The sequence below is a fragment of the Uloborus diversus genome, chromosome 2 (assembly GCF_026930045.1).
Source record: "Uloborus diversus isolate 005 chromosome 2, Udiv.v.3.1, whole genome shotgun sequence".
NCBI classification, from domain to species: Eukaryota; Metazoa; Arthropoda; class Arachnida; order Araneae; family Uloboridae; genus Uloborus; species Uloborus diversus.
The window spans coordinates 60,444,012-60,464,910 of NC_072732.1; the positions used below are offsets into that span (position 1 = coordinate 60,444,012).

General features: G+C 31.5%; 1 protein-coding gene across 1 annotated transcript in view; it reads right to left on the minus strand.

Moving 5' to 3' along the window:
• The window catches only part of LOC129235175 (5'-3' exoribonuclease 2-like), a 169,485-nt gene that overhangs the window by 107,314 nt on the left and 41,272 nt on the right, over positions 1-20,899 (minus strand). Inside the window, exons 16-24 of the mRNA XM_054868864.1 lie at positions 19,624-19,668; positions 18,631-18,681; positions 14,319-14,450; positions 14,092-14,183; positions 8,856-8,940; positions 8,717-8,767; positions 7,811-7,915; positions 1,600-1,689; positions 1,437-1,509 (exon numbers count right to left, since the gene is read on the minus strand). Of these exons, the coding sequence (XP_054724839.1) occupies positions 1,437-1,509; positions 1,600-1,689; positions 7,811-7,915; positions 8,717-8,767; positions 8,856-8,940; positions 14,092-14,183; positions 14,319-14,450; positions 18,631-18,681; positions 19,624-19,668 (724 nt within the window). The remainder of the gene's footprint in view (positions 1-1,436; positions 1,510-1,599; positions 1,690-7,810; positions 7,916-8,716; positions 8,768-8,855; positions 8,941-14,091; positions 14,184-14,318; positions 14,451-18,630; positions 18,682-19,623; positions 19,669-20,899) is intronic.

A 20,899-nucleotide genomic window follows, 5' to 3' on the forward strand; every position in this document is an offset into this window, starting at 1 on the left:
TTGGTCCCTGCAGAGTTTTAATACTGATTAATGTATCCTGCTATATGTTTATTTCATTTGTACTTTTTTTTCATACAATCCCTTCAGAAACGTATAAATAGTACTTCACTGTACTTGCAAAAATCATTGTAACAAAAAAAAATCGAACTTAATTGAAGAAAATTCTCTTTTACTTCATAAAAGTTATTATAAACAGTTCGGGGGGGGGGGGGGGAGGCACAGTAGGAAGTGAAGAAGAAAATTTTAAAATTTTGAGGCTCAAACAAATAAAAAGAATCAAATTTCAAGTACCTTTACTGGCACAAGTGAGAATGAAAAAAAAGAAAACAAGCATGTTTATGAAAGTAGTATAAAGCAACAATCAAGTAACCATGATGTTTAAATGAAGAAATCAAATTCATACAGTTCTTGTGTTTAAACACCATGTGAATTTCAACAGTTTTAAAACAGTTCAAAATATGTCAGTAGCATTTTCCACTAATTTTAATTGAATTATGTATCTGAAAGCAGAAGCTATTTTATTGAGATTTTCAAGAATTATTATATAAAATGGCTTTATTTTGCAATTTTGCACTTTAAGAACATGAACAGTGCCTAATTTGATGACTAAGTGATGTAGAATCACATAATGACTACATCAAACAAAGTCTATGTTTCTCGATTAGTTTCTCTCTTTAAACTATGAAGTCAGAAGTTACCAATAGATTGATTATTACAAAAACTTACTTGTTGAACTTTCACCAACAAAGATATTGTCATCTCAGAACAACATTAGGATATCTTACTGCTGTTTCTGGTATTAGATGTTTTACTGTTGCTCTGAGGCGACGATATAGAAAGCAAGTACATTACAGAAGAAATAAAATACACTGTTAAAAGAGGAATTGAAATCATAATTCCAATACAAAATTTTACGAAATATAATATATTTATGCAAACTTGCAATTAAATTTGCCAACATTTGCAGTTGGATTTTCTGATCTCATTTAACAGAGTGTTAAGCAAGTTTTTCCTCAGAAAATAAAAGGTATAAACCTGTGAGATACAGTTCAAGAAAACTCAATTAAATCCTTTAAATTTCATGAGTCTTTTGAAAATTTGGAATAATTACAAAGTCACCTCAAAAAAACTTACATTTATAATATTTTTCATATAAAAAGCACAATTAATTCTCTAACTCTTGAAAAGCAACAGAAATAAATAAATAAAATCAAAAAATTCACAAAATTCTCTCAAGATTTTGAATTCAAAGCTCAACTATTCAAAGGATCTTTTATAAGATGTCATTCAAATTAATGCTTAGAAGGACCCCGGGGAACCCGATGTAGCACTTCCATTCTTAAAAATGTGAAGTAACAGGAATGGAAACCAAGAGGGCTTAGTCATAAAATCTAATTAGAGGAAGTAATTAGAAAATTAAAATTAAAAATCATTACCTTGCCAAGCATATTTTTTGCCATTCAGATCAACTTTGAAGTCGGTGGGATAAAAGTCTATTATTGAAGAATCCTGAAATGTAAAAATTCATAACATTAAGTTTTGAAACGAATACTCAATGTTACGCTAGAAATATTAATGAATAATGAAATAAAGTCTTACTGGATCACTCATAAGGTCACCCCAAGGTTCTGGAACATGTTGCTTACTAGCAGCTGGAAATACAGCCATCAGTTGCTCAAGAGGCTTGAACTGAAAGAGAAAAGATACATATTTGATTGATGCTTTAGTGAATATTATTATTGATGTATTATTCATTCAATATAAATAATTAATATTTAATAATTTTTGTGTCATAGACTGGCGTTCTTTAATGATAAGACTAAAACAGATAGTTGAAAAACTGCAAGTGTCAACCCCAATCTGATTTTAAACAAAACACAATTTTTATACATAATTATGATTTGGGGAATATGTTTCCGCCTGGTTTATGATCAAAATATAACCAGAAGTGTTTTTAAATAAATACCAACTCAACTGTTTCATCATTTTCTATGTTCCAACAAGCCTTGCTCTCCCCTCTTGTGGCTTTAGAGTCAAAGGTCAGCTTTGTTATATACATATCAAAACGAACTAGTGTTTGCCCAGTGGTCGAAATTCAAATATATTCATAAATGAATATTTGAGAAGACTTGAATGACTTTACTTATTTCCAACATTTTTATTTCTACTCTTGCTAATGTTTACTTCATATCGGGGGAAACGTACAATTTTTATATGTACATACAATACCAAAGAGTAATGATTTATTCCAATTTTACTCTTTGTCTGTTAATCTCAAAATAAATAGATGAAAGGGGATATTTCGGTAATGGGGTCGTTTCTGAAATTTTAAAAGTTTTTTTTTTTTTTTTTGAATTAGCATGCTTAAAAACATGGGTTTTAGCTATTTTTCAAATTTTTTTTTAAAAAAAGTAATATTTTTTTAAACAATTATTTTAATCGGTGCGCAGATTGAAATTCATTCTTTACACTACTGCACATTGCATCCAAAGCGATAAAATGTCATTCACTGATGCCATTAGGGTACATCACAAATTATCATAGCCTGGAAGCGCGGTTGACAGCACAGAGTAAACATTTAGAGCCGCAATGAAGCAGCGGGCAAAATACACCACTTGTCATAAAGAAAGTGCATTATTTCCAGAATCGGACTTTTAAAAAAATTAATAAAAAATAACTGTTATGAAAATAAAAGTTTTTTCTGATTCCATGTCAGTTTTTTTTTTTTTTGCTTATTCTATCAATTTCAGTGACTAAAAGTAGTACTTTTGACTGAAGGAAACAACCCCATTGAGAGGCATTTGTGTGGTCGTCACTTAGCTTGAACAATTTTATTTTGGATACCATGTTGCTTTGTGATAAGCTATTCAAATAAATATTTTTCTATTCTTTGTTTACAAATGCAAAAGAAAAACATTTCTCGCCCTGGCATTGGAAACAACAAATTTGACGCCAATGGATAAAAATCACCAATTATCCAATATTTTAAATCTTTTTGTATGAAAGAAGCATCAAAACTCAGTTTACAGGTATAACTTCTGTATGAACAATATTACTTATAAAACGTCTACTATTATTGAGTAAGTTGCTTCTTGGTCATTAGAAATATAAATTTCCAAGTAAAAAATGAACAAACTCTACTCGGTGCAACTGTCTATTTGAAAACACTGGATGTCGCAATAATAGTTCATTTTTAAAAAAAGGTCGTATTTGTGATTTGTTTATGGTTAAGGCCAGTGCATAACTGATGTCACACTTTTCAACATTTTCGATACTCTCCCTCCTTTGTCACAAAGTTTCGCACTTCACCATACCCCATCTTCCTTTAGTCACATGTCACGCTGTTTTTCATAATGTTCCTACTAAAAAAAGGCTTGTGGTCACATTCTCCCCACTGTATGTTCCTCTTGTCATTTCTTTCCTCTCCCTTGTCACAAACTGTTACTATTTCGTGAACCCCACCTTAAAGCTGGACTTCATTTGTGAACTGCCCCTATTTTATGGTAACCGTAAGCAAATATACATTTCCTTACTCTTTGTTTTTGTATGCAAAGAAAAAACATTTCTCGTGCTGCAATTGGTACCCAAAAATTGACGCCAATAGATGAAAAGCACCAATTTTCCAATTATCAAAATCTTCCCAAATGAAATGATGCTGCAAAACTCAGATTATATGTAAAACTTCTGGATGAACAATATTTCTTTTTAAAAGTTTAATACTATTGAGTAAGTTGCCTTGACCTCTGCCATTAGAAATATAAATTTCAAACAGTAAAGTGAACAAATCCTACTTGCTACATTAAAAATTGTCCATTCAAAAACACTGGACGTCACAATAATAGTACAATTTTATTTTAAAAAATCGTGTTTGTGATTTATTTACCATTTACGGGATAACTGACTAATGCACTTTTCAAAATTTTTGATCCCTCTCCTATTTATCACAAAGTTTCACACTTCACCATATCCCCTCTTCCCATTACCACAAATCACATTGTTATGATAAACAATCTTATCAAATAAAGGCTTGATGTTCCTCTTGTCATTTATTACTTCCCAATTATCACGGGGGGGGGGGGACTTCATTCATAGTCAGCTCCCTGCAAATAGACATTTCTCTACTCGTCGTGGCGTTGGTGCCAACACTGGATAAAGTTTGCCAATTTCACAATTTTGGAAACTCTTCCTGAATGAAATGATACCGCGAAACTCCTTTAATACGTAAAACTTCTGTACAAACAATATTCTTTGTAAAAGTAGGCATGTCTGTTGCTGTTACAAATATAAAATTTTCAACATTCAAATGAACGAATTCTACTCGCGGCAACATATAATTGTTCATACAAAAGCACTGGAAGTTGTAATAATAGGGCAATTTTATCAAAAGTTTCACCTTGAGATCTGTTTGAAGTGATAGCAAATGCAGGAAGTATTTGGGAGCTGTGTGTTTTGTTTTTGTTTTTTTTTTTTTTTTTCAGAAGGTGACTTTATCGAAACTAAACTCACTCCCTCACTCGAAAATAATTTATTTAAACATTAAAATCGCAAAAACATAATCAAAATGAAAGTATTTTAAATGCCAGCAGTTACCCAAAAAGCCTCAATAATAAAAACAAATGCAAGGATTTCATTTCCTTACGCTAAGCCAGAAATGGCAACACCACAATATTATCCAGCAATTTCTTCACACTAACTATGTCATGTGAAAAAGCAAATAAAAATGAATTTTCACTAACTTTTAAGTGCTTCTACCTCATTTTCTAGTCATCTTAGTGGGTTTCCACTTCTGTGCGGTGAAAACGGGTAGCACGTGTTTCGAAGTATTTTTCGCGAGCTTTAAACCATACCAAGCTCGAAGCATTAAAATGGTGTAGAAAGAGCAGTTTAAAAAATGAATTAAAACTTAATGTTTCACGGTTCCAACAATGAATTTCAGCAATGGAAAAGAGATAAAATTAAAATTTTTGAGTTTTGCTAACTAAACAACGTTTATAACTTTTTTTCTAGTGGATTTATGTTATAGGACTTTGAGCGCCCTGACAATTTCTTTGTTAGGAGTATTTTTTAAAGATCTTTCCAACCATATCAAATTTGAAAAAAACTTACCATTTGTTTGCATAGAAAGGGCCATTTAGGACAAAAATGTGTTTTTAATTAATATCTCCATTAATTAGCGTTCGATTTCAAAAATTTTTATTGATGACATTAAAACTCGGCAAGAGCTACTGAACAAAAAAAGAATGAAGGAAATCTGGGCCAAAAACTTTAATAAGCCAAAGTGATTATTTGCTTCTATTTAACTGAAAGGAAAAATTATGATAATTAATTTTAATAAGCCAAAGTTCCTTGAGTCAAAATCTATACTAATATTATAAAGAGAGAGGGCAGATTTTTGTGTGTTTATATGCTTGAGGTAATCTCCGGAACACCTGCACCTATTTGAAAAATTCCTTCACTATATGAAAGGGCTTTCTTACTGAGTGACATAGGCTATAATTTGAAAAAATCCAATAAATAGTTCTTTTTTTATTCCAATTTAGGCCCAAATTTCACATAAATTCCCGAATATGGGAGTGAAAAATTACTTCCACACATTAATATTATATATCGTTGAAAAGGGTAGAATTTTCCGCATTCTAAACAATTTGTTTCAGTGCTCTAACTTAATTACAGACGCAGTAATTTGCGTTTTTAGCTCGAACATTTTTAGGCTTAGCTGAAATTTAGGCGCTACTTTTTTCATTAAATCTATCAATAAAAAGTGAAGGAATTGTCCAACAGCTTTCTTTTTGACACCATTGGAAAGAGCGACATTTTTTACTCCAGATCTCACTCGACCTATGGTCGAAAAACTTCTATCTTCAAAGGAAAAGCGTTTTTAAATCAAATTCGAAAAATGTCATTTTGATTCAGGTTGCATTTTTACGTTTCCAGGGTTATGCTTTTTGAATCCATTGTTTCTTTCCTTATTTTGCATTTAATTTCTTAAACTTATTTTATTTTGTGTTTCCATGGTTACTCTTTTAAAATCCATCTTTCGCATTTTAATTTTTTTAAAGTATTTTAATATCTGTCGTCATTGTTTGGAAGGGTAATTTTGCAAGGTGTTTTTTTTTCTTTTATTTAAGTTTGATTGTTGAATATATGTCACTTGAAACAATTTTTATTTTGAAGGTAGACCGGGCAAAGCCGGGCGACTCAGCTCTTAATATATATTAAGATTTGAAAGCGACTGTTAATGTGATTTTATACTTTTTTGTTTGTTAGGTGAAACATTTGTTATTGCCAAAGGAAAAACATGCGCTTCACTCGCAAAAGTGCTAGGTTCAGGTAGCGTGGTCGCTTGGCGCGTTAGGCGCTGAGCAGTTCAGTCTAGGATTATTGTTTTAAAGCAACCGTAAATGTAATTCATTGTTTTGAAAAAAAAGAAACTTTTGATTTCTTTTTATTCAAGTGAAATGTACGACATTTTCTTTTTTTTTCTGATGATAATTTTTTAATGTTCCACTGGATGATTTTTTTTTGTTAGAAAGATGGATTATGATAGCTTGGTTGCTGGGCGAGTTTGACTATAAACAATACAGTTGTGGAACTATTTTTACATTTGAAAGATATTATTTGACGTCTTTTTTTTTTATTTGGCGAAATATTTTAAATTGCAGTAAAAACCGTTTCACTCGCTAAATAAAGTTTTAAAGCAAATGTAAATCTAACTTAATGATTTGACAAAAAGTTTTAAATTCCAAAGAAACTTTAATTGTTTTGGTTTTTTTTTTTTTTTTTTTTGAAAAGGTGTGTATGCATTTTATGCAAAGAAAAATGAGTCAATTTTTTTTACTCAACGGACTGCCATTAAATTTTTAGCACGAGCATCGCTGTGCAGGTACTGCTAGTATTTGATAAGCCAAAATTTATTGACTGTCATCTAATTTTGCCTACTAACTTAACTCCAGAAGTTGAATCAGCCCTTTTCCCTCCCATTAAATGAAAACATGTTCTTGAAGTGAAATCAATTTTTCTTTGACAAGATTTACATTTCCTCTTTTTAAGAATGTAGATCTTGTGCAAGGAGACAAGTTATGGCTGTGCCCCTTATTCTGGCATGCATTTCAAGGAAAACAGACAACATCCATATTTTAATCCCTGGTTTTAAAAGGAATCTTATCCTGAAATATTATTCCATTGATGAATGGTAAACATACGACCTCATTAGTCTATCATGAAACATGTGATTTTTAAATTTGAAGATACCAGAAGTCGAGTTTACCATTCGCAATGCATCTTTTGGTCAGCAATGTCTTTTTATTCTAGGGGTTTTGTTTTAACCTACTTTACTAGAAACCAAGTGTTGGTGGTGATGTTTCGTTGAGTCTTGAACGTTTTGAATAAAAATGATTAAGAAAAAACTTTAAAATTTAAGCCTGTATGAAAAAGTTCAATAAAAAAATTCTATTATGGCATAGCAAAGAAGGATATTGAATTGAAGTGTGATGTGCTAATTGCATGTCATCAATTTTTAAAAAAATCAAAATGTTGACCCCCTTAAACGATTGTTGACAAAAGATTTTAATGCTAAATGAATGCCTAAAGAATAGAAGATATCTGGGTCTTGAGGAGGCTTTAGTAAATTGAATAAAAATTTAATAATTTCCATGGCAGAATTTTATTTTATTCTATAGTTTTGTTTTCGTTTTCTTTAAGTCAAATTTACAATAAGATAATAAATTTGCATTTTTTTTTTCTCTCCCTGCAAGTTTGACTTGTTGAGAAATAATAAGTTCCACTGTATTTTATAATCAAAAGTACTCACCGGCTTTCCCTTTTCAAAATTGATATTAATATCACCTATATTGATGAAGTCTGATGCAAATGGAGCATAATGATATGGGAAATACCAATTCCAAGAAGCACAGCCCTGTCAATAACATGGAAAAAACAATTACTTTAAAAATAAAAAAACACATGGACAAAAACAATAATTACACACAGAATACATTCTAAAGTACTGGTGGGGTATTTTTGGGTTTCCTAATGCATTTTTCACTCTTTTCTCATTTTTACCCCCTCTTTCTCCCTCTATATATTCGGTGTACTTCATTCATCATTGTCCCTTTACATCATCAGCCATTTTGGTTCACATTTCTGTTTCCATCATTAAAGTCACGAAATTCAGCACAACATTCATTAGGGTCACTCAATGCGCACCTCATACTGATTTCTTAAGAAGTTTGTCCTTTATTTTATTTTTAACCGAAATTCTTGGGGAAATTCCCATTTTAAGAACAAAAACATCTTTCACACTTGAAATTTTTTTCACTAATCAAAACATAATTCTTAAAGTAAAAACCAAAATTTTCTGTACAAAAATAAACAACAAATATATTTTGCGTTATGCGTCTAAGAAGAAGGCTAATGGGTCAGATGGAAACATAAAGAGATAGGGAGAGCTATCAACATATTTGATTGAATTCCAACCAAAAGCAATACTAGATACAAATGCAATATTGCAACTGTGAATATCTTTACAAGAAACACAAATCATATTGCTCCAACACCACAACAATAGTAAATCACCATACATTTGCATTAAAAATCTTAGGGATGAAGCTCTGAAAGATTAAAGCACATGAAAGACATTTAATACACTTATTCAAAAAAAAAAAAAGAGCAAAATTAATGAAAAAAATAACATTAACAACTAAAAAGATACTTTTACCTGATAATAATATCTCAGTACCCAACAGAGTCCTTCCACATAAGCAGCAGCCTATACATATAGAAATTAATTATTTAAATGCACTTTAAAAAGAAAGCGGGAAACAACTGTAATCACTTTAAGGGCAAATAATACTTACCACTTTATATCTAAATTGATGATCACTCTTGTCAACTCTGAATTTCACTTCATAATAACGATCTTTCCATCCATCTTCCCATAACCTAAAATAATATATACATTTTCTTACCACAAAAATTTATCTCAAATAGCAAAAATGAGCAGTGTGGTCTGCGATTATGATTTTGACACATCTAACAATTAGACACAAATTTAAGCAATGCCATTGCTTGAAATATTACTAAACATTACCATACCAGTGGAGAAAGTTTGATTCACTTTTGTTAAAAATACATAAAAATAGCAAACAATATTTTGTCAAAAAATATAAACAAAAAGTACAATTTAAAAACGGTACTTACTGTAAAAACACAGTGTATGTGTGTCTATGGATATATTAAACAATAAAATTGTTCCATCATATTTTACTTTTCTTCCTTTCATAATTTCATTAACTTTTGTTAATTAGTGATAGGTAAAATATATATATATATATATACTTTTGTTTTAATGAAATATAATAGAAGTAACTTACTTGATTTTCTATAAAAAATAATGTTTTCCTAAGCGTGAATTCACTTAAACCAATATTTTAGAATAACCAATTACTATCCTATTAAAATTTATAAAAGTCAAGCAACCAGTTTTTACATGAAAATTATGCATATTCATTAATTGTTAAGAGTACACGCTTCTAGTTCAAATTTCAATCACTATATTAAATAAATGTTTAAGATAAAATAACTCAAAAAAAAAAAAAAACTTATTTTAGCCATTTTATTCTTTTCAAAAATACAAAAGGGAAAAAAAGGAAAAAACCAAGAAACATATAAAATCAAAAGAAATAAGAAGATTCTTCCTGATGAACAGGTTCATTTGGTAACCTTTTTTAATGTCCGCATGCCCTTTCAAATCCTAAGTGTTATCTATATATATAATTCTCTTACGTGCCGGCAAATGAAGGGGTGAATTTCTAAACCTCTGTTGGCAACACTTCGCCGATAAATCATGTAAACAAACTTCTACGTTGTTTTGAAATCTTGAATCACAGAATACTCAACGAACTTTTTTTTTTTTTTGAGATGAGTTTGAGTCGGGCTGTGGCCCATTTCAACCTTAATCAGCAAAGAAAAGCTCAAAGAAGGCAGGAAACCGTTCTTGAATCCAATTTAAGACGAGCCATTTCCAGAGTTGTATTCTCTGATTCGCTGCCGATAATTTTTAGCGGCTGGGGAATTTTCAGTCAGCAGTTCCTTCAACAGATCAGGTGCGTCACACAATGCCGGTAACCGCACCTTTCCGTCATGGCAACATTTAGTATATTTATTTGCAGTATTACGCTCTTTCTGCCAATAAAGAGCACCACAAAATTCGCATTCTTCACACATTGCTCCACAATCATGTTCATCGGCAATGTTGTTTTGAACGCGTAGGCGCTTTGAGCGTCGTCTATTCTCTGCTTCAGTACGACAGTTCAGTTCAAAATGAATAACCGAGAAAGAATTTACTTTATTCCTTTTATTCTCAGCTGAAAGGTTTCGCCAAATTTGTTTAGGGTTATAGTAGTTTTAGTATTGTGCAAGCAAAGTAGCCTTGGCGAGTTTTCGCGTTTTTAGTTAAACCATTTTTTGTTCGTGACGTGGCAAGGATTCAGAATAACAACAAGAAGGACAAACGTTTGAGAAAATATGTTTGGTGCTCTCTGAGCCTGTTTTTAGTCATGGCCAGCTCTATGTGGCATTATCAAGAACAAGATCTTTTGAAGCAGTGTCAGTTGTGGCTCCCAAACGGGACATTTTTAATTGTGTATATGAGGAAGTTTTCTCAGATTAGAATATATAAGAGTGTAAATATGTAAATATATAAGAGTGTAAATAATGTAAATACATCCCTCGGGGGAGCCTGTAACCCCTAGAGGGCGCGTCCCCAGGTGGCGGATAGGGGAATGCCTTCATTGGTTTTCCAATGGGTGGTAGAAGGGAAATAAAATACCTTCCGCGGACCAACAGGTAGAAGTGCAATCTCTCCAAAGCAATGACAGACACTTTTGTATCTATAATGGTAAAGTTGTGCACATTGCCAAGGCAGTCATCTTACATACAGCAAAGTTAAACTGTCGAAAATCTGGCTAAAGCAGACAAATTAACATTATGAACGTAATTTTCATATTGGTTAAATGGATGGTGACCTAAATGCAATTACCAACTTTAATTTTTACGGAAAATTTTAGCTAGGCTAATGTATTGGCATACAGCGAGCGAGCGAAGCGAGCATGGATCGCGAAGCGATCCACAGGGAACTGCGTAAGCAGTTCCGGGGGTTGGCGAGCGATAGCGAGCAGGGGGCGATAGCCCCCTAGTTAAACAGTAATGGTACTAAGTACTACTAGGTATTCCTGCATAACTTATGCAAACCGCCATTAAACAGTTTCTCCTATATCAAAACAATCTGACAGGTGTTGCGAGGTCTACAGATCAATAGAGCCTTATTAGGTAAATACTGTCCAACCACGGATTGTATAGAATTGGCAAACGACCAGTTAAGACGAGTCTATCTGAATGAAGGGGAAAAGTAAAAATTTGCTGCGTGTGTTCCACTCATTTGAATGAGACACGGCTTAATTTAGAGGCTAACATACATCTGCAAACGCTGATAGCCATAAAAACTAATAGATGCGTCTATTTCCGGCTGCAAAACCGGATGTTTACCTTTCTATACAATCCGTGGTCAGATAGTACCATGATGGTTTCTAAATAATATTTTTGCACTGTGATTTCTTTTTACCTTTAAAAAATATTTTTTATAAAATGTCAGCTTTTTTTTTCAGCATTGAAAACATGCTCCAGTCATAAAAAACAACTGAGTAAATTCAGAAGGTGAGGACTGATTTGTTTTATGACAAGAAAAAAATTAATGATCTAAACTTCGGAGAACCCTGGATATCTGGAAATTTTGAAGTCCAGAGGATGTTAGATCTTGAATAAATAATAATATATAAGCCCATAACTTCGACTCGGCATTTATTCATCTTAGATTAACAGAAAGGACACATTTTCCTGCAGTATTTCCAATTGCAATTATTAGTTTCAAAAAGGGGCAAAAGGCATGAGCATGAGGCATGCAAAAAAAGGGGCAAAAGAGTTTTATAAAAGGGAAGCAGGTCAAGAAATGTGACATAGTAATTACAGAAACTGATCTGTTCTGGATGGCACTCAAACAAAAAATGAAACAGCTCCAAATTCTTACAAAAAATTTTTTTTTATCAAGTATCAAAAACAGTAAAATATATCAAGCACACCACATAATTATATTTTTCAATAATGAATAAGCTCAAAAAGAGATCAAAACAGAATTGAACATTTGCATTACCATATTCGAGTGCAGAACTTCCATTTTTATGCAAACTGCAACACAAATATTGACACAGGTTCTATACTCATCCGTGCCTAATTTTTCATTACCTGAATAAGTTCACAGCTTTATTGAATAGCCAAGCACAAAAACTGTATTATCCTAAGCGATGCTCAAACAGATTAACGATAATTTCCAAAATTAGGTTACACATTGGCACCTGCTTTATTAATACAACCTTGGAAGATCTACTAGTTCCTAAAAATATTTGACATACTGCAACAACACTACATAATTTTTTAAGTGACAAAAATTTTTGAAATTTTATTTAATAAATGTTTAAAACTGAAATAACTTTCTCCTACCTTGTGCTAAATTAAAGATTCCAAAATGTGTCTCTTACATAATGGTAAAAACAACACCAAAGGCAACCTTGCAACAGAAAAAAATAAAATAATTTACAACTTATTTTTCAGAAACTTGATTGATATTTCAAAAAGACAATATTGGTAGAGCTTAGAAACATCCCTTTTATGAGTAACTTCTTGAGTTCAAGTTTCTTTAAACATAAAATTCTCTTCCACTGCCATGGAAAAGTAAAGGGCAGTATCTGCAGAAATGAGTTGTGAGATACTTGAAGAAACCCATTTTGAATTCCACACTAAAGGTAGGGAAATGTTGGAATTTGACGTTTTTTTATTTCCAGCAGAAACCAAGTTTGCACAATAAAGCTAAAATACAATTGGCGACCAAAAGGGAAGAAAAAAGAGGGAGAGAGTTAGAAAATTGCAGTTACAGCCCTTTATCTTCCCCCAGCAGTACAAAGCAATTTTTGAGTTTAATAATGAATAAACTACATGTACTGTAACCTTTTATGAAGTTAAAGTTCAGATCAGGGGTTGGCAACCATTGGATCACAAGCCGCGCAGTAGAATCAATGATTAGAGGAAGAAAATAGTTTAGGTTCTGATCTTTCACAAAACAAAGCTGTTCAAAAGATCAGTACTCAAATATTTTGCTTTGTGGCTTGAACAGATCAAGTCACTCCTACTTCAAAAAGGAATTGAACATCCTGAGTTAAGTACTTGTAATGACGAGCAGACGCAGTTTTTTACAATTCTGGATGTTATGACATAGTATTCAAACTTGACTAAGAATCTAGAAGAGGCAGATAATGCTGTGCAATCTTTTAGAAGCAATAATTACGTTGGAACAGCAATTAATATTATTTGTTCAATATCTGAAGAAAGAATACTTATACTTACAACATTTTGAAACTTTAAGCAAATACAGATACAATTAAGGTCGTAATATTGACAATGCATCTTTTTGCCTTGGCTGTTCTAAAATTGAATGAATCTTTTAACACATGCTTAAAAGATTTTTTAAATCTGAAGGCGACTAGTGGTAACAATTTGAAAGTTTTAAAGATGCGAGTTTATCACAAGTGCATCAATACGATTTTCCGAAATGCTCACCGTTCAAAAGAACGGATGTTCTTTTTTTAAGTGAACAAATGGATCCATTCATTTTAAGAATTCGTTCTTTTTGACCCGTTCGATCATGAACGACACATCTCTAGCCTGCAGTAATCTGCAATTTGCTATTTGAAATTGTTTTTCTTATTTAACCATTACATTATTTTTCCTAACATTAGTGATGTATGTACTTATACTTGGCTCTTAAAAAAAAAAGAATAATTTACCACATCGGAAAAAATATATCTTAATTCCAGAAAGGTTGCCGATCCCTGGTAAAGACTATAACTATATGACATTTATGATTGCTTTTATAATTGCATAGACTTTAATTCAAGAGATCAGATGGTTCTAGTTCCGAGAAAGAGTAAAACTGCTTAATTTTTGAAATAAAAATCTTCTAATTTGAATACAGCTTCAAATTACCTCACATCATCTTCAGGTTCAGGTTCATCATCTGAATCTTCATCTTCTCTTTTTCTCTTTTCACCAACCTGGGTATTTGATGGGGAAGATTCCTGAAATTTGTTAAAATCCTCATTAAAAAAGATTTGCTGGAAAAAACTTACTCAAAAATTGGTTCTTAAATTAAAGTTTACATGAAAAGGCAAAATATTTATGCAGTTTAAATTAGGGGTTGTAAATATACACACTGGTGTCATCATTGATTCTAACTTCTCTCTTGAATTATTAGGAGAATTTGATGCTGATGAAGTGCTTTGCATCCTCATCTGATATGCCTCCTGTCGAGCATTTCGAACAGGTGACGGTGTACTTGATGCAGACTAAAATATAAAACAAACAAGAAAAAGTATCACAATACTTATAACACAAAAAAACAAACGAGAAAAGCAATTAAATTATTTTAATGCAAAAATCAGGGGTGCCACTTTAAAAATTATAAGACTAAACTCCTTTTTTTTTACAATTTTTCACCATCGACACCATGACGACATGCATAGTTGCAAATATTACGGTATGACATGTATTTTGCAAATTTACAAAACAATTTTTAATCATACACATATAATGCATCAATATTTTCTTTAGTGAAATTTGAATTGATTAAAACAACAAAACGTATTTCAAAATAATTACTTTCATTTAAATTTTAATTCCAAATTAGCTAAATGGAAATACAATAGAAAAACTTTCAAATACTATATTTACTTGAATAATACAATCTAATCAAACATAAAACCGGAATATTAATCACCTGAATATGTAGTACTGATTTCATATTTTCGCTATCAAGAGTTGTATTTTTATAGCTTAACCAAGTTGCTTATTCTTCTCAATGCTAACATTTTACTCAACAAAAATGTTTGGAACATATTTCTGTTAGTTAACGAATAATTTGTAAAACTAAAAGTTCTATTTCAGAGAAAAGATGGATTTTTCCTCTTACAACAGAAGAATGGCAAAATTGGTAACACAGACATTAATCATATTAATCTAAAAACCTGTCCATTTTTTAAAGGCAGATCAGGATGTCCCGTTTCTTTTAGGAATACTAAAACTGCAAATGCAAGGATAATTGTTTACTATCAGATATTCTACTCATTTGGCAGCAATGAAACTTCCTTTGGCTGAACACTAAATAAATTTTGAACAAATAGGAGCCCTGAGTATTTGACCCAAATTAAAACCAGGCTTATTAGATTTTAACCTTTTAACGGTGCAAATTTTGGACCAATAAAACTCAATCAAGCAATAAAGTCTTCAAGAATCAAATCTTTCTTATTAAAGAGCTGAACAAGAGTCTTCAATCAACAGCTTTCCAAAATTTCACTTTTGAAGTTATCCAAAATGCAATTAGTTTATTGGTTTCGTTAAAATTTTGAAAAACATAAGAATGATTACAATTGAGGCAGTGAGATGCAAAAGGGATGTAAGTGGCAAAATTAAAAATTTAAAGATAACTAGTACACATGGTACGTGAACCTCTCCTCTGTCTTGGGGCAAGAGATGGTACTAGTAGGCCTGGTAGTTGCTGCTATACAGCATGATTTAGAAAAAAAATTCAATGAAAGCCTACCAAGGATGTTATCTTTAAACGTGTTTTACTAAAAACTTGAAAATGTCCTCTTGCATCCCTTTGCTTCTCACTGCCTCAAATGTAATCAAATATTAATAATGTTACAACAACATTATAAAGCTCACATGATACTTAACAGGCTTTTCAAACTTAGATCAAGTATTTTTAGAATATAACTAAACATAATTGGGGATTAATAGCTTGATACATAAAATTTAGAGCCTGAGAAACATAAATAAAATTTATGTTTTATGCTAAAAGGTGTTTAAACTAGTGATGTTCTGGATATCCGTATCTGTATCCGCGGATATCCGAGGGAAAATAAAGATCCGTATCCGTATCCGTTACTTTTTTGACGGATCTCAAACGGATCATTTCTATTCTAAAAATTTTTAAATATTTTAATAAAAGACTCTTAAATTCCGTTTAAATTAGGTTTTGTTCCTTATTTAAATTATAAGGTATCATTTCAGAAGCCAGTTTTGTATCCCCCCCCCCCCCCGTTGCAAAAAGGAAGGGGAAATAAGTTTTGAAAGTGTGTATCAGTCTTTTTGTGGCGTCGTAGCTCCTAAACAGATGAATCGATTTTGATAATTTATTTTTAATTCAAAAGGTGATTTGATCGAAAGTTTTTTATCTTGACCTCGTTTTTGTAGAACTTTAGTTACCGGACATATTAATTAAAATCGACTTAACGTTTTTCACAAATATGGTAGTAAAAATTTACCCGTACGCCTACTTTATGTTGGCCCTAATTGAAAGAACGAAGTTTTCTGCGTATGACATTTATTTGAAACTTCCAACTTATATACAGTAGGAGCTATAATCTTATAAAGTAAATTTTAAATGCAATTCTAAGCCTTTATATGAGTGATTGGTAGCGATTTCATAGTCGGAAGATAAGGAGAAAAAGCTCAATGATTTAAAATTTTTACCTGCTGTCAGTTCATATTTGTTAACAAATGTGTAATCTGACCCGCGAACTTCATCTTAATATGAGGTCGGCTCTCTGAGACATGTTTTGTTTTTTTTAATTTTTAATTTAATATTAATTTTTGTTATTGATTTGAGGTTTCTGTTATTCTTCATTTTTGTTTTTCTCGGCATCCTTCAAAACAAAAGGTGAGACTAAATACTCTATTTACTGTTTGTAAAGGTGTTCCCGGCTCTGTATTTCGTCGGTCGGAGTAAGTTCGGTGGAATGGGTCAGCGCTGCATTTATGCTGAAAATAAAATGCGAAAAATTATTTCTAGCCTGTCAAGTAGCAGCTTTACACTCTTGCTCCTGTATCCTACATCTACTGAGTAAGCCAGAAATAATTTTTTCTATTCCATCTAATCTTTAATACAGCATTGGTCCATTCCTTCCAACTCTGCCCCAATTTTAACGGAAATTTCTTTAAAGAGTAAATCATAGTCTTGATTATATTTTTGCCGCAGTTGACATTTTTTGAAGAAACTGCCATTATTCTGACAAAAGTACCTTCCGTAACAAATTTTACAGTTGGCTAGTTGAATTGGGTAAAAAAAATTTTTGAGATCCATATCCGTATCTGCTGATCTTGACACTAATGATCCGGATCCGTATCCACGGATCTACTTTTTTAATGATCCGGAACATCACTAGTTTAAACATAGTAATATTGCCCAAAAATCAGATAACCAACATATACATGAAGGTGGTTCAAAAATACATGCAAAAAAAAAAAGTTTCTTCTAGATAACGGGTCACCCCTCAATATTTTTAGACTTGTGGATAGATATATGCTGGTAGAATTTCAGCTTCCTATTTCAACTGAAAGAGTGTGCTCAATCCCATCCCCCAAACTTTATACGTATGTGGAAGGAGGTTGAAAAAATACATTGAAATGAAAAAACAACGCTACATATTATACTATACACTAGTAATAAGCACATAAATCGCAATAAAATAATTATTTTGAAAAAAAAGCAGGGGAAATAAAATATTTTTAAACTTGTGGCATTTCCTATACTATGGCTAATGTTAAACTAAGGGGTCATTGAGCATCCTCTTAAAATTTGAATAAGAAGCTAAAACTGTAACAGCATAATGCTATTAGTAAGTCTTAAAAAAATAGGGTGTGGCTTGGACTCTAGCTCAATAATTTTTTTTTTTTTTTTTGAACCACCCTTTTTTTGTATTTCTTGACTTCTGAAAACTTCACAAAACTTCGGTAGCCACAATTCAATTGAAAGCCATGTTCAAAACAGTCAATTTCTTTAACATATTTTTGGATTTTTCAATTTTTTTTCTTTTTTCATTTTTTTTTTATTTGAGTATGAACACAAGCAATGCAGGTCCTTTTCAATGCAACAGAAGCCTTCTTTGTGTTAAATTTCGAAAAAAACTCTCGATTGCAACTTTTTTTATAATGAAAGTATCTCTTCCTCCATGGCTGTGACTAAGAAATCTAACTCTAGTTTTTTCAATTAAAATCATTTCTGACAAAATTTTTTTTCCAACTTCTAAAAAAAGCACTGAATATTTTTTTTTTAAATATGGAGGCAAGTACTTTATAGTAAAAGACCAATAATTATCATATGACTTAAATTCAGCTGCCTAATTATCTTATGTTTGAAACATGTTGAATATATAATAGTTGTCCAAATCAGTAACATACGAACACTATCTTGCTTTTAAGTAACAGAAATTATAACATAACTAGATTGTGACTGAACTTATGTGACAATGCATTCAAATCTGTTAAGTGGAATAAAAGTTAGCTCTTTTAAATATTTTTGAAGGTGTACAATCCGTTTCAACTTTTGTTGTTCAAAACTGATTCTAAGAAACTGTAATAACAGTGAATGTCAATCAAAGGAAAATGGAATAAAAAACAATGAATTGGCAATAGAAAGGTAATCATTTACACTCAATTCCAAGCACAAAACACATTTTGAATTACCATAGGACTGAACTGCCCTCCTGGTGTCCAAGCAGGTCGATTATTACTCATCTATAAAAACAAATAAAAAAATAACTTAAAAATACATTTTATGGTCTATATAATTTAATGCAGTACACGAGTTATAAATTAAAAACAAGGATAAGAAAAGATGAAAGCAAATCTTTTTTCAGCTCATAAGTTTTTAAAGAACCAGTATTGACTGCTAAACATACAATTTTAACAGAAAGCTACTCACAATGACTATTCACAATTGGTATGTGGACGCCCTTTGCTGTGGCGTAAACATTTCATCCCATCAGCAATCACTCTCAAACGGTGATTCAGATTCAACTCTAAGACAATTTAAGAGCACACATAATTTTCGTTCATGCGTGTGAAGTTTGAAAAAAAAATGGATGATTGAAAATAGCAAGAGAAAAGGCTAAATTTTCAACTAGAGACGGTTATTTCAAAAATTCAGGGAGAATAGCGAGCAACTCTACGGTCTGCAATGCAGTGAGCTAGAAATAACAGAGCTTTACCTAAAAAAAGTCAAACTGCTCGAGTCTAAAAGCCACTACTTCAAAAGCACGTTGCAAATAAAACAAGTCCATGGCGGAAAATCGAGTGACTGTCAATGTAAATTCATGGTTATATTGAATTTCTTTCCATTCCAACCTCTGTCTTGGAAATTTTGTCCAAGACGGAAATCCGTCCTGAGACGGAAGGTCTTGCACCCATGAATGAGAAATAGAGGCATGAGAGATTAATGGACCTTTTACCAGCATTAAAGTATGATGATGGAAAGCCAGAGCAATAATACACAACTATTGAATGTTTCAATGGCATTTTTAAAGATTGACAAAAATTACTTTTTCTAAACCATATTAACTACTAATATCTTAGAAAGTTCAATGATTTGCCTGAAAATTCAGTTCAAGTAAAAACATGGACAGCACACACACACACATGCACTCTATAAGAGTACAACAGAGTAAGTCAACTACTAACCTTCATTCTCTTTTTTCGATCTTTTTGACGAGCTCTAAAAGCCAACTGAAAAAAAATGGTATAAAAGTATGTTAAAACACAAAGAGACATAACATCATAAATAGAAATTTTGTTTTTATCTTTAAAAAGAAATTTTTCACTTTACCTTCAGAAAACACTTGAATAAAATTGAAAACTATATCACTTATTATGTAAATTAATGCAAAAACGCAGGAAGAACTTCCACTTTTGTTAATCTTTCCCTTTTGATTCATCAAAACCAAAAACATAAACGGATATGTACAATGTAAATATCACCAGTGATGTTTCTATCAATTTTTCTCAGGGTATACTCCCAGTAATCCATTATGTACAATATGTGTATGCGATCATGCACAAAATATGCCATTATGAAAAATTTTGAAGCTTGACGGTATACGCTAGACGCCTAAAAAATGTTTGAGAGTATACGCGTATATGGAGTATAATGGAAACACCACAGCATATCACATATGAGAGAAATAAAAAACTTTTGCAAAAGATAAAAAGAATACTTTACAAAACAATTAATAAATACTTTACAAAACAATTTATAAATACTATTTACTGGGAAAATGAATAGCGACAGTTCTATTATGACCAGTGAAACTTTCTTTAACAGATTTGCATTTAGTAAAGCACTTCTTGACACTGATTATACATTAAATTGCCTTTATTGAATCACTTTTGAAAAAATGAATTCCAATGAATGCTAGATTTTTAATGCACCCTTAAATATGCAATCATTTCACTATAAAGAATAAATATTTTTCTTCAGAATGATTATTGCTATGATAAAGCAGCAAGTTGTACTTGGTCACTGATTTTCCTTTTTGAATTTTCAACATGTAACAGTAATTTTTGGCAGTTCCTTTAGTTTAAAATATTTTCCAAAGATTGGAAAGATTATGCATGTATAACAAAAGTAAAGGAAATCAAAACAAAATTAAAACCAAAACAAAAGTTCTGCATTCTTCAAGAAATTTAAAAACTGAGACTTGAAAGAATCATAGAATTTCATTTAGAAATTTGAAAATGGAAAATATAAAAATTTCAATTTAAGAATTGCATAAGATTACAATAGTTAATATTTCTAATTACCAACATTACTACTTGAGTTTTGAGGTAGGAAAATTTAAAATAATTGGGGAAAACTATATTTCTTGTAATTTTAGCTCCCCTTCCCCCCCCCTCTCCCCCTACCCACCCAACATTTTGACCCCACACAACTTACAATCTCAGCTGAATTGCTTTTAAA